Source organism: Castor canadensis, chromosome 11 (genome assembly GCF_047511655.1).
Source record: "Castor canadensis chromosome 11, mCasCan1.hap1v2, whole genome shotgun sequence".
Taxonomy (NCBI): domain Eukaryota; kingdom Metazoa; phylum Chordata; class Mammalia; order Rodentia; family Castoridae; genus Castor; species Castor canadensis.
Window position 1 is genome coordinate 23,679,912 of NC_133396.1, and position 24,981 is coordinate 23,704,892.

Sequence of the window (24,981 nt, forward strand, 5' to 3'; positions counted from 1 at the left end):
AATGGCACATTTGAAAATACTTACTTAAAACACAAGAAAGCAAGTAAAAAAAGAAACAATTTAAAAAGATATGACATAGAAAACATAGAAGGAGAGACATGTCTAGCCAATTGTAAATGGCTAAATACTTCCGTCAAAAGTTATAGATTGTCAGACTAGATAAATATCAAAATTGAGGGATCTGGGCTTGGGCATGGCTTAAGTGGTAGAGGTAAAATTTCAGTAATGCAAAGAAAAAAAAAAGATTGAACTTTATGCTGTATAGAAGAGATACACTTTAAATTCAAAGGTGCAAATAGATTGAAAGTAAAAAGATGGAAAGTTGATACATTATGTATACTAGAATGGAACAGTCCTGAATGAAATTACTCCTTAATTTCATTCACAATAGCATCAAAAAGAATAAAAATATTTAGGGGCTGAGAATATAGCACAGAGGTAAAGTACTTGCATAGCATACACGAGGCCTTGTTTGTTTTTTGTTTTGTTTTTTGAGACAGGGTCTTACTATGTAGCCCACACTGGCCTCAAACTCATGATTCTCCTGCCTCAGCCTCCATAGTGTCACCACATCTGACTACAAGAACCTGGATTCCTTAGCACTGGAAAAAAAAAAAAAGGTTTTTAAAAAAAGAATATAATATTTAGAAATGAATGTAACAAAAAAACTTGTGTGCTGAAAAACTATCAAAATTTGCTGGGAGAAGTTAAGTAAAACCTAAATAAATAGATATTCCATATTAATAGCTTGAAAAACTCAGTAATTGTAAGATGACAGTTTTCTCCTAGTCTATAGAGTCAGTGCAATTTCTATCAAAATCTGAGCATTTTCTATAGGAATTCATAAACTGGTTCTAAAATTTGTATGGAAATTCAAAGTTCCAGAATAGCCCAAATGATTTTGAAAAATAACAAAGAGCACTTTACAGGTCTTGATTTCAAAACTTAACTGTAAAGCTACAATAATCAAGGCAATGAATTATTGACATCAAGATCTACATGTTGAGTAAAGGAATAGTGTTGAAAATCCAGAAATAATGCTTGCACTCTTTGGTTGAGTGATTTTTTTTTTTTATTTTTTGAGAAAATGTCTCTTGTAGCCCAAGCTGGCCTTCAGATCTCTATCCTTCTGCCTTAGCCTCTTGAGTGTTGGTATATCAGATGTGTACTATTGTGCCTGAAAGTCAAGTGATTTTGATAAAGGTACAAGATAGTTGAATGGGAAAAGAATAGCTTCTCAAACAAATGGTGAAACAATTTGTATCTGTATGCAAGAAGATGAATTTGGGTTCTCATCTCACTTCATAACCATATATAGAAATTAACTCAAAGCAAACCATAGACCTAAATGTAAGAGCTAAAACTATAAAACTTAAAGAATAACATATAGGAGAAAAATCTTTATGAATTTGGAGTAGGCTAAGAGTTCTTGTATTCACATCAAAAGCGTGATCCATCCAAAAAAAAAAAAAAGTGACTTTATCAAAATTCAGAAGACACTATTAAGTAGAAGTTTCATAAGCCAGGTGGGACATGCCTGTAATCCCAGGTACTGAGGAGGTAGAGGCAGGAGGATCCCAAGTTCTAGGCCAGCCCAGGTAAACGTTACTGAAGCCCTATCTGAAATAAAATACAAATAAAAGGGCTTGGAGGCATGGCTCAAGTGGTGGAATGATAGCATGCTTGAGGCCCTGGGTTTAAGCCCCAGGAAGGAGGGGAGAGAAAGAGAGGAGAGGGGAAGGGGGAAAGAAAAGAAAGGCAATGGCAGTGCATGTCTGTAATCCCAGCTCCCAACACTCAGGACATGGAGGATGGTGAGTTCAAGACCAGCCTAAGCTATATAGGGAGACTCTGTCTCAAAAAAAGAAAAGAAAGAAAGAAGGCATAATCCACTGTACAGGACAAGGTATAACCAAAATATAAAAAGAACTTTTTTTTTTTCTTTCTTGCAAAGCACTCTACTCTAGAGATACAAAATGAAAAGGCTATAGAAGTCTGCTGGGAATTTACAGTCAAAAAGAGTATTTCCAAGTCCCTAAAGTATAAATAACTTTCACTGATTCAGCAGTCTCTAAGCACTGTTGATTGTTGACTATATTGTGGTGAACTAAACAAACAAGATTCTTTTCCTCTCTATCTGATATAAAGCACATCACCCCAGCTCAGAACTAGTTTTGAGCTTTGGAGTTTCATAGGAGAAGGAATAACACATTCATTTAAGGAGATAAGGAAAAGCTTCATGGAATATGTCCATTGATTTTCTTTACTGTGTATCATCAAATCCAAGATGACACAAAGTTATGAAATGCACCATTATTTTATATACTACAAAAATGCTTTAGACTTTAACTGTAAGATACAGCCTCATTTTAAAGATGTTAATAGGTGAAAAAGTACTTTAGCCAGGCTCTGGTCGCTCATGCCTGTCATCCTAGCTACTCAGGAGGCAGAGATCAGGAGGATTGGGGTCCGAAGCCAACTAGAGCAAATAGTTCATGAGACCCTATCTTGAAAATACCCAACGTAAAAAAAGTACTGTTGGAGTGGCTCAAGTGATAGAGTACCTGACTAGCAAGCATGAGGCCCTGAGTTCAAATCCCAGCACCACTTAAAAAAAAAAAACCTTTAATTTTTTAATTGTAGTAAAATACACATAGCATACAATTTATCTTTTTTTTTTGTGGTACTGTGGTTTGAACTCAAGGTCTCCCAAAGGCACTATACCATTTGAGCCATATCCATAGCCCCATCTTAACTGTTTTTAAGTGTACAGTAGTAGTAAGTACATTCACATGTTTTACAACCAATCTTCAGATTCTTGGGCTGGTGATTTAGCTCTGTGGTAGAGTACTTGCCTAGGATGCGCAAGTCCCTGGTTTCAAACACCAGCACCATAAACAAAAACAAACTACACTATCACAATTTTTTGTCTTGCAAAACAAAAGGTTTTTTTTTTTTTTTTTTTGAATTGCGGTTTGAACTGAGGGCTTTGTGCTAACAAAGCAGGCACTCTACCACTTGAGCCATGCCTCCAGTCCATTTTGCTCTGGTTATTTTAGAGCTGGGGTCTTGTAAACTATTTGCCCTGACTGACCTTGAACCTCAGTCCTCCAGCTCTCAGCCTCCCAAGTAGCTAGGATTAGAGGTGTGAGCCATGGCACCTGGCTAAAACAAAAGATACCTTTTTTTAAAATTTATTTATATGTGCATACAACGTTTGGGTCATTTCTCCCCCCTTCCCCCTGCCCCCTCCCTTAAAAAATACCTTTTTAAGTCAAAATAAAGTATACTAGTAAGTTTAGCTGTGTAAAGTCTGGATGTAGACAGATTTCAGCTGACAAAGGTGTCCCTGCAGCCATTTGTAGACCTTTTGTAGTTTCCTGCTTGTCTTTAAAACTGTGGCCTTCAACTTCATGATGTAAGATGGAATCCCAGTCATTTCTAATCACATTCAGAAGAGCAGAATTGAAAAAGGAGGAAAATGGTATACCTTCTCTCTTTAAGGGCACTCCTGAAATTGTACGTAACTTTTTTTTTTTTTTTTTTTTTTTAAACATCCCATTGGCCAGGACTGACTTTACTGGGACATATCTAGCTGCAAGGAGAATACAGCCTTCTTTCCACACAGCTGTATGCTAGCTAAAAATCAATAATTCTGCTGTCTATATAGCTTAAATAGTAATTAGATTTTTTAAAAAATTTATTGTACTGAGAGTACAGTGTGACATTTACAAAAGTTCTTACAATATATTATAGTTGAGTTCCTTTTATCATTCTCCTTGATTCCCCCCCTGCCCCCACCCACATCCTTTTTTTTTTTTTTTGGCAGTACTATATTTAAACTCAAAGACTGGAACTTTTAGGCAGGCCCCTACCACCATGCCACCAGCCCTTTTTGCTTTAGTTATTTTTCAGCTAGGTCTTGCTTTTATACCAGGGTTAACCTGGACTGTGATTCTTCTATTCACATTTTCCTTACATAGCTGGGACAACAAGCTGGCTTCAGCACACCCAGTTTTTCATTGGTTGAGATGGAAGTCTCACTAACTGTTTGCCCTGGCTGGCCTTAAACCTCAGTCCTCCTAGTCTTTACCTCCTGAGTAGCTAGGATAAAAATGTGAGCCACAGCACATCTTTTAATACACTGTTTAGAACTTGGTAACTTTGAGCAGCAGGGGTCACTGTAGAATAAGTATTTCTTTCCTATTTTTTGTGTTCTATCTGACTTCACAGTTTATTGAAATAGCTTTCCTGAGTCTTAAATTCATTATGTTAGTAAACAAATTACCAAATGTGCCAAAATGAGATTTGAGTACATTTATTTATTACTTATTTAGCAGTGTTGGGAACAGAACCCAGGACTTAATGCTTGCATGCTAGGTAAGCATTTTATCATTGAACTGTATCCCCAGCCTGGACTTCTTGTTTGTTTTTTAAGTAGCTTACACTAATTTTTATGTAAGGTAATTTTCTAAAGAATGTGATTGTCAGTCTATATCATTATTTCTATAATCTGTTGTGCTGAACTTGCTAAACGATTCAACTTTCTAGTTTCTTTATTCCTATTGTCATTATAATCTTACAGCAATCTGCATCTTTTACTTGGATTATGTTTTCAAGGGAATTTCTTTTTCTTTTTTTTTTTTTCAGTACTGGGATTTGAACTCAGGGGCTACACCTTGAGCCACTCCACCAGCCCTTTTTTTTTTTTTTTTTTTTTGGTGAGGAGTTTTTTTGAGATAAGTCTTGCAAACTATTTGCCTCGGGCTGGTCTCGAACCACAATCCTTCTGATCTCTGCCTTCTGAGTAGCTAGGATTATGGGCGCCTGGCTCAAGGGATTTTTAATAGATCCCCTTTCTGCCAGTCCAGAGTTTAATTTCTTTAGGTTCTTTTTCCTTTGTTGTTTCAGATTTCTATCCTGATATATGTTTCCCTCATATTCTAGCCCCATCATTCACTTAACAATTCACTCATTAGATTTATTGAGTTCCTGGGCTGGGACCATGATTCAAGTGGTAGAGTGCCTACCTAGCAAGCAACCCCAGTACAATACACACAAGAAAAATTTCTGCAGTACTTTATAGCAGGGACTGAGTATAAATGTCTCAGCTTCAGTGATATGTGTATTTGGTGTTTTTCTTATACTTTTTATTGAGTATAGGTATTTACACTTCTACATAGCTTTGCTACACAAGCTTAAATTCATGATCACTTTTGTGGAAAAGTTGTGACTGTTGAAAAATACCCATTGCAAGTAATTTTAACTTGTTTAAATGATCACTTGGATGCATCAAGAATGCTTCTGACAGGTTAGGGATATAGCTCAGTGGTAGAACACTTGCATGTGTAAGGCCCTGGGTTTGATCCCCAACACTGCAAGAAAACAAAAATTTCTCTGGGGAAGAAAAAAAAAAGCTTATGGTGTTTAAGAAGCTTTATCTTTTTTTTGTTGTTATTTTGCATGATGTGTAAAACACAAAAGAGGGTTAGGCACTGTGGCATCCTACCTACTTGGGAGGCTGAGATGGGGGAGAATCCAGGTTTGAAACCAGTCTGGGGAAATGGTTCTCAAGACCCCATTTCCAAAGTAATTAGAGCAAAAGACTAGTGGTGTGGCTCAAGCAATAAGAGTACCTACTTTGCTAGTGTAAAGCCCTGAGTTTAAAAAACCCACAGAAGAGAATTGTATTCCAGCTTTCTGAATACCTTGAAAAACTAAATGTGAGTCAAGTTTAGGAATTACCTTGTCTTAATAGCTTTCTTTTTTTGTTGTTAGTTTGTTTTTGAGACATGGTCTTACTGTGTAGCTCAAGCTAGCCTTGAATTCACAATCCCAAGTGCTAGGATTACAGACATGTGCCTCGACATCCAGTTCTGGGGTTTGAACTCGGCTTGCTAGGCAGGCACACTACGACTTGGGCCACATCCCCAACCCATTTTGGTTTAGTTATTTTTTCAGGTAGCGTCTCAAGTTTTTTGCCCAGGTAGCCTGGAGCAGCATGATCCTTCTACTTACACCTCCTACATAGCTGGTATGACAGGTTTGTACCACCATGCCCAGCTCTTTTGTTGAGATGGGAGTGTCTCTAACTTCTTGCCCAGGCTGTCTGTGAATCTTAATTTTCCCAATCTCCACCTCCCAAGTACCTGGGATTATAGGTCTAATCCACTTTTCCCAGCCTATGCCCATCTTCTTAATGACATTTAAAAATAATCCATAATAATATGACCTTGAGCAATAAGCCTTTTGCAGTTCAGTTTCCTTATCTGTAAAGATAATAGGGATGGCATGAAGATTGAAAACATATGTGAATAACACTTAAAACAGTGTCTTGCCACATAATGTCATTCTTCTGATTGCTATTTTTTAAAATATTAGTTAATTTATTTTTTAAATTCATTTATTCACATGTGGTTCTGATTGCTATTAATTCTTAATCTCAAAACACATTTTTTAGCCCAGCGCATTTCTGAAAATATAATTTAGTCTTGTGACAGCCTCTATACTTTTTTTTAACCTTTAAAATGTTAAGTAATTCTTGACACTATGATTTTGTTTTTGCAGATGTTCTCAAATAGTGATGAAGCTGTAATCAATAAAAAACTTCCCAAAGAACTCCTATTACGGTAAGTCTGAATGCTATTTTTTACAGGGTTGTTGTTCATTTGGGTTTTTTTGGTATGTATCTTATTTGCATATTTGACAGTTTTAGACTTAGTATTGATTTTCATTTAAATACAGTGCTGTATTATCTGAATTTTTAAATTTGTTGATTTTTTTGGTCAAACAACCATATTCTACATTTCCTAGATGTGAGTCAAGATATTTTAAAGTTTAATTTAGTAACATTTTTCTCAACTTGACCTATGTATGATTTTGTTTTACTAACTTTCCCTTTGTCCTACTATTGTATATAATATGAAATAGGTAGAATTCTTTACCTTATTACTATATTCTGTCCATTGAGGAGTGATTCTAATCCATCCCTTCTTTCTCCTCCTCATTTCCAGCATCAGAATATGTGTATGAAGTGACATATATTTGGAATAAAATGTTTCCTATACCTAGAAGCTTTATGGAAGAGTTAAAACCTTTTGTTTTAAAAACAAAAAAGCAAGCTGTGTATGGTGACACCTGCCTACAATCCCAGCAATTGGAAGTAGAGGCAGGAGGATTGTACTACTATGATAGTTTATTTAAGATTAAGAGCAATTTCATGACTCTCTGGTAGTTGGTCCTACCCTGTTGTAGCTTATGTTTTTATGCTTTATTACTTTAGAGTGTCTTTTTACCATAAAACCCAAATTACATGCTATCAACTACAAGACCTCTCATCATGTGACCAGGGATACTATGATCTGGTTTATATTTTTAAAGGAGTATTCTAGCTACTATGCAAAGACCAGAGTGGAGAATAGGAGTGGAGCACAATAGGTTATTAAAAAGAAATCCATCTGGACACCATAGGCTCATGCCTGTAATCTTCTCAGGAGGCAGAGATCAGGAGGATCATGGTTTAAAGTCAGCCCAGGCAGATAGTTCACAAAACCTTCTCTTGAAAAAACCCATCACAAAAAAAGGACTGATGGAGTGGCTTAAGCAGTAGAGGTGCTTGCCTAGCAAGTGTGAGGCCCTGAGTTTCAAGCCCAGTATTGCCAAAAAATAAACATTTTTTAAATTAAAAAAAAAAAAGAAATCCAACCAAGAGCTGAGAGTATTATAGAAAACATTTTCTGTAATTCTTTTTTTAATGTGTGTGGGACTGGGGTTTGAACTCAGGGTTTCACATTCACAAAGCAGGTGCTCTACCACTTTAACCACACCTCAGTCCATTTTGCTTTGGTTATTTTGGAGATGGGGAGTCTCTTGAACTATTTGCCTGTGGGCTGGCCTCAAACTACTGTCCTTCCGATCTCAGCCTTCCAAATAGCTAGGATTACAAGCAAGAGACACCAGTACTCTGCTTGACTGACACTTCCAGAGATTACAGATTAGTCATTTTGTGGAAATTCCCTCAATTTGAATTATATGTCTCTTTGCATTCAGGTATGTATAATGAGCAGAAATATCACAAAAGTAATGCTCTGTACTTCTCTTTGCATCATATTAGTTGGCACATACTTTCAAGTTGTCCTATTTGTTCACTGTGATTAATTGAGTAAGGTGTTTACAGGAAGATATTTTAAAACCATGTAAACATCCCACTTCATTATTTTTAGCGGTCTGAAATTATGGTTACCTTTTTTAATTCAATGAATTATAAATTAGTCCTTTCATGATTTACTTTGGTATTCAGATTATCCCAGATTTGACCAGTGGGAGCCCCTTCAAGCTGGTTCCCACAACTTTTTGACATGCCCACATCTTTCTTGGAGCACTTTCTTACTTGTTGTTACACAGTATTCCAAACTTATATTTTTCTCTGCTCCATTTCTCTAAGGAGCCCTGATCCATTTAGTAAAGAGAGGTAGTTAGATGCCATTATCTGGATACTATGTATCCTTACTGCCATTGAGGCATTGCTGCTACAGGCCCTGAACAAACAACATATGTATACATATACGTTTATATTTATTTCTGTTATCTATTGAAAACTGTATTTCCACTGATATTTGCAATTCCAGTCCAACATTGCTTAATTTAATCTGGTTTTCTACTTTTCCAGATTTGTAACTTACTTTTGTGATAATGAGAAATCTTTTGTTATGGTTGATGTGTGTTGTTATTTATTCAGTCCCCTGATTGTCTCAACAGGATTCCTGCTTCACCACCTTTGGTTCAGACACCTCATGCTAAGCTACCCTTTTCCTCTTGCTTACACACCTTCCTATCCTAGATTGGTTCCTAAGTTTCTCCTGCACTGACACCTCCTTGCTCTACCTAGACTCTGATGCCCTACCCCAAGGCTGCCCCCTTACCCGGCTTGTATCCCAGTATCTTGTGCTAGACCATCCTACTTGTGGATGCTTTCTTTACTCTGCTTGGACTCTGACATACTGCTCAAGCTTCTGCCTCCTGCCCCTCGCCTGGATTGATGACTACTTTGCTATATCCCTCTGAATAGCCTTCCCTCTTTCAGGAGAAGAGAAGAGGAAGAACAGTATACATGTTTTTAAGAAACATACAATGTATACATATTATTTAAATCTTTGTCCAGTTAATCTTCTTTGTGAAGTAGCATGTAAAAGCCTTACTAAAAGCATACAGGCTTCAATGAGCTCATGAAAAGATGCTCAACATCATTATCCATCAGGGAAATCACGTCCACAATGACATACCTCTTCACATCCCCTAGGATAGCTATAATCAAAAAGTGTTGTCAGCCAGGCATAGTGGCTCACATCTGTAATACAAGGCTCAGGAGGATGAGGCAGGAGGATTGAGAGTTCAAGGCCATCCTGGGCTACATAGTGAGAACCTGTCTGAAAAACAGGCAAAAAATTGTTGAGGATATGAAGAAATGAGCCTTCATAAATTACTAGTAGGAATGTGAAAACTGGTATAGCCACTGTGGAAAACAGCTTAGCAGTTCTCAAAAAGCTAAACATAGAAATACCATGTAACTCAGCATTTCCACTCTTATACCCAAGAGAATTGAAAAAACTTGAAATGTTTTTAGCAGCATTATTCAGAAGTAAAAATAACCAGTTGTTCATCAACTGAAGGATAGATAAACAAAAAGTGGTATTTCCATACAGTAGGAAAAAAAACATGCAGGGCAGATACTGAGCTTTACCCTTATAGATTCTACCTTGGTTTAAATGTTCTGTATTAGGTTTTTATAGTCTTACAGGTTAAAAATATTCATAATTTCATATATCTACTAATCTAACATTTGTAATATGTATAACTCTGGTACCTATTTGATTTTATTTGCTAACTTTGTCTCTTAAGGCATTTGTGGTAGCTTATACCAAGAGCAAATATGGTAAATACAAATCATCAGTAACACAAAAATGTAAAGAAAAGTAGTAAGTCAAAGTCAGAAAGGAAACAGATGCACCTTGTATGAGCCTACATAGCTGCTGTAGGTGAGTTTTAAACTTTTAAGCTTCTTGATAACATAAGTGGAATATCATAATATAACAGAGAAGAAGAAAAATACATACTACTACAAGAAAATAAAGCTCCTCCTAGCTCTAATTTCTAAGAGATACTCTTAAATAGAAGTCTACTTAGATTTGACAGATAATGTTTCATAGAAAATTCAGTCAGAGATTGTAGCATCCTTGATAACAGTTAAGAATAGAATAATAGGATCTAAAAATGCAGGCTTCTGACAGTCCAGTTGATCCAAGGTTGCTTTCAACTGTAGGTAGTAAAACCTCCAACTCAAATTGGCTTAACTGGTAAAGGAGATTATTTCACCTGAAAGGAAATACATAAATAAACCAGACTATCAAATTGATTGATTTGGGAGAATCCTACAGTGTCATTAGCAATTTCCTTCTTGTGTTCCTCAGTATACAATCTCACCTTGGTCCTAAAGCTACTTTTTCTTACAGGCACAGAATGGATGCCAGCAAATTATGTTTATTTAACACATTTTTTTTTTGCTCACTTGAGGGGAAAGATGGATCTTAGTCCAGTTGCCCTAGACCTGAACCAATCACTGTAACAGACTTAAACTAATGAACTGGATGTTGCAGAGTCAATCACAGTGCTACAGATAGAATGTAGTGCACCTTACAAGAGTCATGAATGTCCTTCAGGTAGTCTTCCATAAGTGTCTTTTCTGAGCCAGATTTTTGAATAGGATTAGAATGGCAAAAGATACTTTCTTAGTCTATTTGTGCTGGTATAATAAAATGTCTGGGACTGTAAAATAGAAGTTTTTTTCTCAGAATTCTGGAGGCTGAGAAGTTCAAGATTAAGGTTTCAGCATCTGGTAAGGATCCTCTTGCTATGTCATAATATGGCAGAAGGTAGAGAAGAAGAGGCTATTCACCCATTTATAATGAGCTCTCTCCCTTGATAAAGGCATTAACCCATTCACTTCATGGCCTAACCACCTCTTAAAGGTACTAATACTGTTACATTAACAATTAAATTTCAACATGGGTTTTGGAGGTAACAAACATCCAAACTTTAAAAAAAGTTTTATTTTTATTTTTTTTCATTTTTCTTTTATTATTCATATGTGCATACAAGGCTTGGTTCATTTCTCCCCCCTGCCCCCACCCCCTCCCTTACCACCCACTCCGCCCCCTCCCTCTCCCCCCACCTCAATACCCAGCAGAAACTATTTTGCCCTTATTTCTAATTTTGTTGTAGAGAGAGTATCAGCAATAATAGGAAGGAACAAGGGTTTTTGCTGGTTGAGATAAGGATAGCTATACAGGGCATTGACTCACATTGATTTCCTGTGCGTGGGTGTTACCTTCTAGGTTAATTCTTTTTGATCTAACCTTTTCTCTAGTACCTGTTCCCCTTTTCCTATTGGCCTCAGTTGCTTTAAGGTATCTGCTTTAGTTTCTCTGCGTTAAGGGCAACAAATGCTAGCTAGTTTTTTAGGTGTCTTACCTATCCTCACCCCTCCCTTGTGTGCTCTCACTTTTATCATGTGCTCATAGTCCAATCCCCTTGTTGTGTTTGCCCTTGATCTAATGTCCACATATGAGGGAGAACATACAATTTTTGGTTTTTTGAGCCAGGCTAACCTCACTCAGAATGATGTTCTCCAATTCCATCCATTTACCAGCGAATGATAACATTTCGTTCTTCTTCATGGCTGCATAAAATTCCATTGTGTATAGATACCACATTTTCTTAATCCATTCGTCAGTGCTGGGGCATCTTGGCTGTTTCCATAACTTGGCTATTGTGAATAGTGCCGCAATAAACATGGATGTGCAGGTGCCTCTGGAGTAACAGTCTTTTGGGTATATCCCCAAGAGTGGTATTGGTGGATCAAATGGTAGATCGATGTCCAGCTTTTTAAGTAGCCTCCAAATTTTTTTCCAGAGTGGTTGTACTAGTCTACATTCCCACCAACAGTGTAAGAGGGTTCCTTTTTCCCCGCATCCTCGCCAACACCTGTTGTTGGTGGTGTTGCTGATGATGGCTATTCTAACAGGGGTGAGGTGGAATCTTAGCGTGGTTTTAATTTGCATTTCCTTTATTGCTAGAGATGGTGAGCATTTTTTCATGTGTTTTCTGGCCATTTGAATTTCTTCTTTTGAGAAAGTTCTGTTTAGTTCACGTGCCCATTTCTTTATTGGTTCATTAGTTTTGGGAGAATTTAGTTTTTTAAGTTCCCTGTATATTCTGGTTATCAGTCCTTTGTCTGATGTATAGTTGGCAAATATTTTCTCCCACTCTGTGGGTGTTCTCTTCAGTTTGGAGACCATTTCTTTTGATGAACAGAAGCTTTTTAGTTTTATGAGGTCCCATTTATCTATGCTATCTCTTAGTTGCTGTGCTGCTGGGGTTTCATTGAGAAAGTTCTTACCTATACCTACTAACTCCAGAGTATTTCCTACTCTTTCTTGTATCAACTTAAGAGTTTGTGGTCTGATATTAAGATCCTTGATCCATTTTGAGTTAATCTTGGTATAGGGTGATATCCATGGATCTAGTTTCAGTTTTTTGCAGACTGCTAACCAGTTTTCCCAGCAGTTTTTGTTGAAGAGGCTGCTATTTCTCCATCGTATATTTTTAGCTCCTTTGTCAAAGATAAGTTGCTTATAGTTGTGTGGCTTCATATCTGGATCCTCTATTCTGTTCCACTGGTCTTCATGTCTGTTTTTGTGCCAGTACCATGCTGTTTTTATTGTTATTGCTTTGTAATATAGTTTGAAGTCAGGTATTGTGATACCTCCTGCATTGTTCTTTTGACTGAGTATTGCCTTGGCTATTCGTGGCCTCTTGTGTTTCCATATAAATTTCACAGTAGATTTTTCAATCTCTTTAATGAATGTCATTGGAATTTTGATGGGAATTGCATTAAACATGTAGATTACTTTGGGGAGTATCGACATTTTTACTATGTTGATTCTACCAATCCATGAGCATGGGAGATCTCTCCACTTTCTATAGTCTTCCTCAATCTCTTTCTTCAGAAGTGTATAGTTTTCCTTGTAGAGGTCTTTCACATCTTTTGTTAGGTTTACACCTAGGTATTTGATTTTGTTTGAGGCTATTGTAAATGGAATTGTTTTCATACATTCTTTTTCCATTTGCTCATTGTTAGTGTATAGAAATGCTAATGATTTTTCTATGTTGATTTTATATCCTGCTACCTTGCTATAGCTATTGATGATGTCTAGAAGCTTCTGAGTAGAGTTTTTTGGGTCTTTAAGGTATAGGATCATGTAGTCTGCAAAAGGGATATTTTGACAGTTTCTTTACCTATTTGTATTCCTTTTATTCCTTCTTCTTGCCTAATTGCTCTGGCTAGGAATTCCAGTACTATGTTGAATAGGAGTGGAGATAGTGGGCATCCTTGTCTGGTTCCTGATTTTAGAGGGAATGGTTTTAATTTTTCTCCGTTAAGTATAATGCTGGCTGTAGGTTTGTCATATATAGCTTTTATAATGTTGAGGAACTTTCCTTCTATTCCTAGTTTTCTTAGAGCTTTTATCATGAAATGATGTTGGATCTTATCAAAGGCTTTTTCTGCATCTATTGAGATGATCAAGTGGTTTTTGTCTTTGCTTCTGTTAATGTGGTTTATTACGTTTATTGATTTTTGTATGTTGAACCACCCCTGCATCCCTGGGATGAAGCCTACTTGGTCGTGGTGAATAATCTTTTTGATGTGTTGCTGAATTCGGTTTGCCATTATTTTGTTGAGGATTTTTTGCATCAATGTTCATTAAGGAGATTGGCCTATAGTTCTCCTTTTTGGAGGTGTCTTTGCCTGGTTTTGGGATAAGTGTAATACTGGCTTCATAAAATGTGTTTGGCAGTTTTCCTTCCCTTTCTATTTCGTGGAACAGTTTAAGGAGGGTTGGTATCAGTTCTTCTTTAAAGGTCTGATAGAATTCAGCAGAGAATCCATCAGGTCCTGGACTTTTCTTTTTGGGGAGACTCTTGATTGCTGCTTCAATTTCATTTTGTGTTATAGGTCTATTCAGGTGATTAATTTCCTCTTGGTTCAGTTTTGGATGATCATATGTATCTAGAAATCTGTCCATTTCTTTTAGATTTTCAAATTTATTTGAATATAGGTTCTCAAAGTAGTCTCTGATGATTTCCTGGACTTCCATGGTGTTTGTTGTTATCTCCCCTTTTGCATTCGTAATTCTACTAATTTGGGTTTTTTCTCTCCTCATTTTAGTCAGGTTTGCCAGGGGTCTATCGAACTTGTTTATTTTTTCAAAGAACCAACTTTTTGTTTCATTAATTCTTTGTATGGTTTTTTTGGTTTCTATTTCGTTGATTTCAGCTCTTTTTGAGATGTATCATTAGGTCATTGATTTGGGATCTTTCAGTCTTTTTAATATATGCACTCATGGCTATAAACTTTCCTCTCAAGACTGCCTTAGCTGTGTCCCATAGGTTCCGGTAGGTTGTGTTTTCATTTTCATTGACTTCCAGGAACTTTTTAGTTTCTTCTTTTATTGCATCGATGATCCATTCTTCATTAAGTAATGAGTTATTTAGTTTCCAGCTGCTTGCATGTTTTTTGTCTTTACTTTTGTTGTTGAGTTCTACTTTTACTGCATTGTGGTCAGATAGTATGCACGGTATTATTTCTATTTTCTTATATTTGCTGAGGCTTGCTTTGTGCCCTAGGATATGAACTATTTTGGAGAAGGTTCCATGGGCTGCTGAGAAGAATGTATATTGTGTAGAGGTTGGATGAAATGTTCTGTAGACATCTACTAGGTCCACTTGATCTATTGCATATTTTAGATCTTGGATTTCTTTATTGAGTTTTTGTTTGGATGACCTATCTATTGATGATAATGGAGTGTTAAAGTCTCCCACAACCACTGTGTTGGCATTTATATATGCTTTTAGGTCTTTCAGGGTATGTTTGATGAAATTGGGTGCGTTGACATTGGGTGTGTACAGATTGATGATTATTATTTCCTTTTGGTCTATTTCCCCTTTTATTAGTATGGAATGTCCTTCTTTATCTCGTTTGATCAATGTAGGTTTGAAGTCTACTTTGTCAGAGATAAGTATTGCTACTCCTGCTTGTTTTCAGGGGCCATTGGCTTGGTAAATCTTCTTCCAGCCTTTCATCCTAAGCCTATGCTTATTTCTGTCGGTGAGATGAGTCTCCTGTAAGCAACAAATTGTTGGATCTTCTTTTTTAATCCATTTTGTCAAACGGTGTCTTTTGATGGGTGAATTAAGTCCATTAACATTAAGCGTTAGTACTGATAGGTATGTGGTGATTCCTGCCATTTAGTTGTCTTAGTTGTTTGAAGGTTTGATTGTGTGTACCTAACTTGATGTTACTCTCTTCTGTCTTGCTTAAAAAAAGTTTTATATTGGTGGGCTGGGATGTAGCTCAGTGGTACAGTGCTTGCCTAGCACTCATGAGGCCTTGGGTTCGATTCCCAGCACCAAAAAAAGATGATATATTATATTGACATCTGTTAAATGATACATAAGTAGGGGGTTTTACCAAACATTCATACTTTGACAACTTATCTTTCTTATAAGGTCATACAATAGAAACTTTGTTTTTTCTTTTGCAGTATTGGGGATAAAACTCAGGACCTTGCTGGGGTCATGGCTCAAGTGGAAGAGGGCTTATAAGCACAAGGCCCTGAATTCAAACCCTAGTACTGCAAACAAACAAACAAAAAAAACTCAAGACCTCAGGCTTCCTAGGCAAGCAGTGTACCACTTGAACTATGCCCCTAGTCCCAGAAATATTTTTAGTTGTGAGTTGAAGATCAATTCCTATACTTCAAATCTGATAAACAAATAGCAGATTTATCATCCTTTTATGAAAAATAAAAACTATAGGAACCATGACTTTGCCCCAATAAAGCATTGTCCTACTTTTATGATGAATTTTATTTTCTCAAACAATTTCAATTCTCTTCAGGTACATAAATGTTCAAAATTGTATATCTCAGATTGTGGTTAAAATGATTTTTGTCCCACACTTGGGAGTCTGAGATAGGAGAATCGTGTGTTCAAAGATTAGCCTGGGTTATATAGTGCATCAAAAAAAAAAAAAAAGCTGAGCACCTAGTGGCTCACACCTATAATCCTAGCTACTCAGGAGGCAGAAATCAGTAGGATCTTGGTTGAGAGAGAGATTAATTGTTGCTATACTTTGGCTTTTGAATATCCACCAAAGACCCCCATTATGTGAGAGGCTTTGGGAGGTGTTAGAATCCTTAGAAGTTGGAGCCTAGTAGAAGGAAGTTCAGTCTTTGGGGGTTGTGCTCTTGAAGGGGAGACTGTTGGAACCCTGGCCCTCTGTTTGCTTCCTGGACACTATGAGGTAAACAGGCCTCTATCACATGCTTCTACCATGATGCACTGCTGTCTCTCCACTGGCCCAAAGCAACAGGGCTGAGTGACCGTGAACTTAAACCTCTGAAACTGAGCCAAAATAAACCTTTTTTTCTGGTCCCTTACTAACTTGATTATCTCAGGTATTTTGTCACAGTGATGGAAGTCTGACTAACACAGTCATACAGCTGAAGAACTAAATGACTTAATGTGCTTCATGAGGTTACCAGATATGAGTTGATAAGGTTTGCATGATATCTACTGACTATAATTTTGGTTAAATAATAGTTAACTGAAAATAATAGTGAACCAAAATAATAACAGTAACTGAATAACAAAATCAGTTGTCTGCTGTGGCTCTCCAGATATGACAATAAGATCACTTCAAAGAAACATAGGATGCTTTTTTTCAATTACTTTTTAGATAGTGTCTCATTAATCCAGATTGGCCTCAAATTCATAATCCTTCTGCCTCAGCCTCCCAGAGCTGGGATTGTAAGTATGTGCCACTACACCTGGCTTTATTTTTTCTATTCTTTCTCTGCGCTCCCCCTCCCTGCAGTGGTAGGGCTCAAAGCTGCAGTCTCACAATGTTAGGCAAGTGCTCTACCACTAAGACACATCCCCAGCCCCTCTTTTTCCTTTTTTTTTTTTTTTTAATCCCAGTGCTGGAGTTTGTGCTCAGGGCCTCCTGCTTGCAAGGCCAGAAGAATGACTTGTGGCATGTCCCCTTGCCCTTTCTTTGTTTTAGTTATTTTTTTTCTTTTTTGGTGGTATGGGACTTGAATTCAGGGCCTCATGCTTGCTAGGCAGGCGCTCTACCACTTGAGCCACTCTGCCAACCTTGTTTTGTAATGGGTATTTTTGAGATAGGGTCTCGAGAACTATTTGCACAGGCTAGCTTCAAGCCCCAGTTCTCCTGATCTCTGTCTCCTGAGTAGCTAGGATTATAGACAGGTGTGAGCTACCAGTGCCCGGCAGGAGGGCTTTTACAACCTAATCTAGAATATGTTCTTGTCTAGAGTCAAAATTCTAATTAGTTCATGGTAGCTGTAAGTAACATACAGAGCTCTTCACAAGATTGTGGAGGACAATCAGTGGCATAGTTATATCTGAGGTTCTCTTCTACCCACATTTGTATTTGATTATAAAGACATTGGCCTACAGTTTGAATGAGTTAAGTTCTGCAAACAACTGTTTTTTTTCTTTTTTTTTGGACATAGGGTCCTTTTTTTTTTTTTTTCCTTTTGGTGGCATTGCAGTTTGAACTCAGGGTCTCATGCTTGCTAGGCAGGCACTCTTTCTGCTTGAGCCAATCCACCAGCCCTTTGACGCATAGTCTTACAATGTTGCCCTCCAGGCTGTTCTCAAATTCCCTATGTACCCCGGCTGGCTTTGAACTCACAGTTCTCCTGCCTCAACCTCCCAAGTACTGGGATTACAGGAATGCACCACCACACCCAGCTCCTAGTAGACTCTTTTCAAAAATAAGAAGATTATAACATTGAAAATATGATACAGACTTTGCCAGACAGTAGGCAGATATCCAAGTCCTACAGACAGCAGGCTTTATTACTTCATGTAACCACAGATCTTTGATTAGTACCTTTAAACTTTTTTAAACAAATAAAATATAAATTACCCGTAAATACAATACTTTTTTGTGGTACTGAGGTTTGAAGTTAGGGCCTCGCTCATGCTAGGCAAACACTCTACCACAGAGTTATACCTGCAACCCTTTTTCTTTATAGTACTGAAGTTTGAACTCAGGGCCTCACACTTGCTAGGCAGGTGCTCTAGCACTTGAGCTATACCCCAAGTTCCCCTCCCTTTTTTTTTACTTTATTTTTTAGGTAAGGTCTCCAGTTTTTTGTGGCCTGGAGCTGGCCTCAGATCATGATCCTCCTACTTAGCACCTCCCATGTAGATGACAGGCATGTGCTACCACAGCCAGCTTATTGATTGAGGTGGGGTCTTGCTGACTTTTTGCTCGGGCTGGCCTTGATCTGAAAATCCTGTCAATTTCTGCCTCCCAAGTACCTAGGATTACAGGTGTGAGCAACCATACCAACCTCCATCCCTTTTTTTTTCTTTTGAGACAAAAGAAAACAAGGGAAAATAATATAAGATGGGTGGTAAAAAGCATCTATGTAAATATGTTAAAAGTTGTACATCTCCAGTCTCTTCTATATCAAACTGTCTTCTTGGCAACTCTACTCAAATATAATACACACAAAACAAAAATCTTGATTAACCCACCTGTACATAGTTGTCTGTTAGTGTTCCCCATTTGAGTTAATGGCACCTTTAACCACCTAGTTGCTCATAACAGAAACTTACTCCCTAACCCTCTCATTCAGTTCATTAAGTCCTCTGAGATTTACCCTATTCTCTGCATCTACTGTGCAGTGAACCTGATCAAGCCTCTGTCATGTAGACAGTAGCAGTAGTCTCCAAACTAATAGCTTGGTGCCACTTTTGTGCCCTAACAGTCTGATTTCCACACAACAGCTTTTTCTAGTTTAAATTGGATAATATCACTCATTGCCCTAAAACCCTTCTTTGGCTTCCCCTAGACTTAGAGTATAACCTAAACAATTTACTATGACCAGAAAGCCTTCTAACATAATCTGGCCCTGTCTGATTCTCTGAACTTTAATCACTATCCTCATCTATAAAATGGGAATGATATTACAGTAAGTCCACCTTATTTGCCAAAGTATGATTTTGACCAAGTATGATTTTTAAAAAATGATGTTTTAAAAACAAAAATTTTAAATTTCCTCACATTATGCAGCACACTTTGACACAGAGAAGGCTCTCAGTCAGCTCTGTTATCATCAGTTGTATTTAAATCATTGTGTGATCCGTTCAGGGTTTCCCTGCCCTTAATTCTGTAAAAATATGACCCCCAAAAAGTTGACGTGCTTAATTGAAGTGATAAAGTGAAAATTCTAGATCTGTTGTAAGGCAGCCTATCTTTAGCAGAAGCTGGAAAATTTAAATCAAGCATCCACAGTACAGTATTGAACTCTGCAGTTTCTCTTGAACCATATACTTGCAGATACCAAGGGTCTGCTATGTACCTTCTCATAGGATTGTTGTAAGGAATCATTGGATTAGTAAAGCACTTAAGGCAGTGCCTGGAACATAAGAACTCAGTGAATGGTTGTGCTGCTGCTGCTGCACTTGAACTTCACTGCCTTTTTTGATCCTCAGACGGGATCATATACTCACTGTTACCTGGAATGTGGAATGCTCTTTTCCCCAGACTTTTTTTTTTTTTTTTTGGCGGCACTGGGGTTTGAACTCAGGGCCTTGAACTTGGTAGGAAGGAGCTTTACCATTTGAGTCACACTTCTAGTCCCTTTCCCTAGATCTTGACAATCCTGCCTCCTTTCATCATTCAGGTCCACAATGACATGTCTACTCCTAAGGGCAGGCTTTCCCAACCCCTTTTTCTCACATTACTGTGCTACATGTTTTTTTATAGTACTCATTGCTTCCTGAGATTTTCTCACATATTATGGTATGTCTACCTCCAGCTCCTAGACCATGAGCTGCTTAACTGTAGGGACCTGTAACAATGCATATCAAATGTTTTATGAATGAGCCAGGTACAGTGCCTCAAGCCTGTAATCCTAGCTACTCAAGAGGCATAAATGAGGAGGATCTTGGTTCAGGCAAAAAGTCCATGTGACGCCATCTCAACCAATGACTGGGAGCAGTGACCTATACCTATCATTCCAGCTACTATAGGGAAGCACCAGTAAGAGAATTATGGTTCAGGCCTGCCTGGATGAAGTGAGATCCTATCTCAAAAAACTAATGCAGGCTGGTAGAGTGGCTCAAGGGGTAAGATTGCCTGCCTAGAAAGCATGAGACCCTGAGTTCAATCCCAATGCCACCCACCTCCCAAAAAAAAAGAATGTTTTATGAGTGAAACATGAAACTTACGACCTTCTAAGTCTGAATTTTTTTTTTTAACCTCTTTCCATCTGGTTCTTGGAGAAGGCACACTCTCTAGATACTACTGTAGATGACCTACAGACATTTATTTTCATTTTATTATTTTACCATAATTATTTTCTGGGCATTTGTTGGAGACTTTCCTGCCCCTTACTGGTATCTTGCTAAGATTCCAGGATATGGATCAATTGTACTTATTCAACATGTTGCCCTTAGTTTAAACCCTTCCAGCTCATTTATTAGTTTTAATCAGTCCCTTAACATGGACCTCTCTGTAGTCAGAGCAAATCAAAATATACCATAAATATATTAGAGGAAGTAAAGGTGTAAGAAAGCGTGAAGGAAATTTTCTTGTAATAATTCACTTGGTATTGCTAGTTTTGGGGTTTTGCTTTTTTTTCCCGTTTTCCTTTGTTTTTCTTTTCTTTTTCTTTATTGTTGTGCTATGTGGGGGTATATTGTGGCATTTGCAAAGTTTCTTACAATGTATCAACTATATATCATACTTGACTTCATCCCTTCCACTGTTCCCCTTTTTCCACCCCCCTCCAATTCATGGTGCTTTTGTTTTTTTGTTTTTTGACATCATGCAATTATTTCAGCCATCAAAAGCACCTTATAACTTCAAAACTAAAAATATTTAAGATTGTGTAGTATTGATAGAAGACATATAGGCCAATGGAATAAAGAGCTCCAAAATAAATCCTCCCATGTGTGGTCAAAACGATTTTTTTTTGTAACTATCTACTGTCTGTGCTGAGAAAACTGAATAACCACATGCAAAAGAATAAAGTTGTGCTTGGGGTTTAGTTCAGTGGTGGAGAGCATGCTTGCCATGCTCAAGGCCCTGTGTTTGATCCCCAGCATCACCAAAGAAAAAAGAAGGTTGGGACCTTTATGTTACCCCATATACAAAAATCAACTTAAAAAAAAAAAAAAAACCAACTCAAAATGGATCAGAGACCTAAACAGAAGAGCTAAAATTATGTCAAGCATGGTGGCACATACCTGTAACAACCCAGCTACAAGCAGAGACAGAGGATCACTACAGTTGAGGTCTGCCTGGGCTGTTTACCAAGTTCAAGGCCAGCCTGAGGAACTTAGTGACCCTGTGTCAAAATTTTAAAACACAAAAGAAAGGGGTGGAGATTGGGGGTATGACTCAGTGGTGGAACTCTTGCCTAGCATATGCAACCTTGCCTAGCATTTGCAAGACCCTGGGTTCAATCTCTAGCACTGCAAAAAAAAAAAATTTTTATGAGAAAATGGGAAAAGCTTGGCAATGATTTCTTGGATGTGAAACAAAAGAAAATTATAAACTACATCATAATGTAAAACTTTTCCATATTAAAGGACACTATCAGCAGTGAAAAGTGTGCTTTTCACAGCCCTTAGAATGAAGAAAGTATTTGCAATATATATATAAAGGATTATTGCTTAGAATTCCCAAAGAACTTTACAATGCAACAAAACCAACACACTACCTGATTTTAAAATGGGTAAAGGACTTCAATGGATAGTTCTCCAAAGAAGTATACAAATGTCCAAGAAGCACATGAAAAGATCTTCAAAATTACTAACCTTTAGGGAAATGCTAATCAAAACCACATTGAGATACCCATTCCCAGTTCATGCCTATTAGTAACACTACTTTAAAAAATACTGTAATAAATTTTGACAAACCCAGGCATGATGGTACACACCTGTATTCCCAGCTACCTGGAAGAAAGGCAGAAACATGATTATCAGTACAGGGCCAACCTGGGCAAAGTTGACAAGATTCTATCTCAAAAACAAAATACAAACAATAGGACTGGGAGTGTGACATAGCATGTCTGAGGCCCTGGATTCAATCCTCAGTTCTGTTTGTTTGTTTTTTTAGTATTGGCAAAACTGTGGGAAAATTAGAACACTTGTGCAGTGCTGGTAGGATTTTAAAATGATGCCACAACTGTATAAAACAGTATAATAGTTCTTTGGAAAAATTAACAAAATTATTAAATGATCTACCAATTCTGCTTCTGGGTATATACCCAAAAGAATGAAAACTGGGACTCAAGCAGGTATTTGTATACTCATGGTCATAGTAATTTACAGTAGCCAAAAGGTAAAAACAATTGAAAGTAGCATCCATCAGTGGATGTACAAAATGTGGTATATACATTCAGTGGAATATTATTCAACCTTAAAATGGAAGGAAATTCTGACATATGCTACAACATGGATGAACCTTAAAGATACCATGCTAAGTAAAATAAGTAAGACACAAATGACAAACATAAGTGCTTAGACGCTGAGGCAGAAAGTAGAATGCTCATTGCCAAGGACTGGGAAAGGGAGATTGGGGAGCTATTGTTTAATAAAGAGTTTCAGTTTGGGAGGATGAAAAATGTCTTAGAGATGGATGGTGGTTGTGGTTGCATAACAATATGAGCCAGAGACTTAAAATGGTTAAAAATGGTAAATTTTATTTATAATTTACCACTTTAAAATGTTTTTAAAAGACTGAAAATACTTACAAAACGCACATAACTTTCTGTCTGATATATTTATTAACTTAGCATATTAAAGTTCCAAAACATGACTGAAAGCCTCTAACCACTAAATAACAAAATTCTGTTCTTTTAAGCCAACTAGGAAGCTTTTCACATTAAAAGTAACTATGGAATAGGGAATCTAGTCTTCTTTTTCCAAACTAATGCTTCATGACTTCTATTTTGTAACACTGTGAGTTATCAGTTAGAAATCAGTTATCATCCCTTTATATAATTGAACTTGTACAGACTTAATGTATACATTAAAGATTACTTTCTCCCACTATGTTTTTCATGGACAATATTATCTTTGTAAATTGTTCAAGTTTTTTTCTATGTGTTTGAATTTCTGCCTTTGTGGTGGGGGGGACAAAGGGCGGGGGGGGGGGAGATGGCCCAAACAGTGTATGCACATATGAATAAATGAATAAACAATAAAAAAAGATGAAAAATAAATTTCTGCCTTTGTGTGATGGTGGGGTATGTGTGTGTGATTATGTATGAACATAGTTATTTATAGGCTAAAATCAAGAGAAACTTACTTTTCATATGATTAAAGCTTGTCCTTCTCTCTTTTTAGGATATTTTCTTTTCTGGATGTTGTTACCTTGTGTCGCTGTGCTCAGGTCTCCAGGGTAAGAATGGTTGACCATGGTTACAGAGGACCTCTTCCTGCCACTGAGAATGACTGCCTCTGTCCTAGGCTAGCTATTTATTTTAGGTGTTATTTGCATATTGTTTCACTCGTGACACACCCATCCCATGTAATACTATGATGGGATTGTTTACATATACTGTCTCTAACATTTTGTAACTCTTACTTGCATAATGTAAGTGGAGATATTTTAGGGTTTTTCTGTTTGTTTTTGGCTTTTTCTTTCCAGTTTTTATTACAGAGAAGACATTTTAAGTGAAAAAGCGTGGACCATGCAAACTAAAAGCCAGGCTTGACTGAAATTTTAATGAAATCATGTTTTATTATTTTCCTAGTTCATTTTCTACAAGCACACAGAGACACATATGGACATAGAAAAGGATCATAAGCATCTAATTCTCGTGTTATTCCCCCATATTTTTTCCTCAAAAAAAAAAAAAAATGGTCCACAGCAAACTAAACTTCATTCCTAAAGTCACTTTCTATATTATGCTTAACCATCCATTTCTGTCAGCTCACATTGCTTTGACAAAATGGCCAAACATTGTAATCTTACTGGCTACCACTAATATAAAGAGTAGAATTTCCATTGTGGGAAAATTGCTTTATGAACCATTTTAATCACTTAAATGCAAATGTATAATAACTAATTTAGTAAAATGAATATGTACTTGTAATTATTATCTTTTTATAAATTAGACACTGGTTTGATGATTGGTAATTTTACTTAACAGGTATTTACTGAGAACCTACTATATACCGAATATAGCTATATTTAATGTGGTTACACCATAAAGTATTATGTTTTTCTGTGTAGGTGAACACAAGTGTCCCTGTCTTCACACCACCACCATACTCAAAAAAATCCCAAAAAACTTGATGTCATGCTAACTTTAAATAATTTCTGCATCCTAGAAGCCATACTTAAGCTGTGTTTCAGCCATTTGGGAAACAACCAGTAGCGTTTTGATATTTTATGACATTTTTGTAGTTGTGTGGTCTCTCTAGATTGGCCATTTCTTATCTACAGATACAGAATTCTTACCTGCTTACAGATAAGTAGATTGTTCTTTCTGTCTCCATATGAAGTTGAAGTCAGTCATTCAAAACAGAATACCCAGATCACTGTCTAAACCTAATTGCAAAGTCTCACCCCAGGAATGTTGCCTTAAATGAGTTTTAATTGCATTTTTAATTTGCAGGTGTTAACTTTAAGGAAAGAAGGCACAATGCCAATTTCATTAAATCTGGAAAGTTTATACATTGGTAGTTATTTTACTGTTCTCAGTACTTGAAGTATTGGGGGCAGATCATCCTTTTTTTTTTTTTAAACGGTGGTAGGAATTGAACCCAAAGCCTTTATGCATGCTAAGCTGGCCTTCTTACCGCTGA

General features: G+C 37.1%; 1 protein-coding gene across 2 annotated transcripts in view; it reads left to right on the plus strand.

Annotated features, from left to right (window-relative positions):
• Fbxl20 (F-box and leucine rich repeat protein 20) overlaps positions 1 to 24,981 on the plus strand; it is an 89,802-nt gene that overhangs the window by 23,696 nt on the left and 41,125 nt on the right. For both annotated transcript variants that reach the window (XM_074045878.1, XM_074045879.1), the window contains exons 2-3: positions 6,568 to 6,629; positions 23,515 to 23,569. In XM_074045878.1, the coding sequence (XP_073901979.1) occupies positions 6,568 to 6,629; positions 23,515 to 23,569 (117 nt within the window). The remainder of the gene's footprint in view (positions 1 to 6,567; positions 6,630 to 23,514; positions 23,570 to 24,981) is intronic.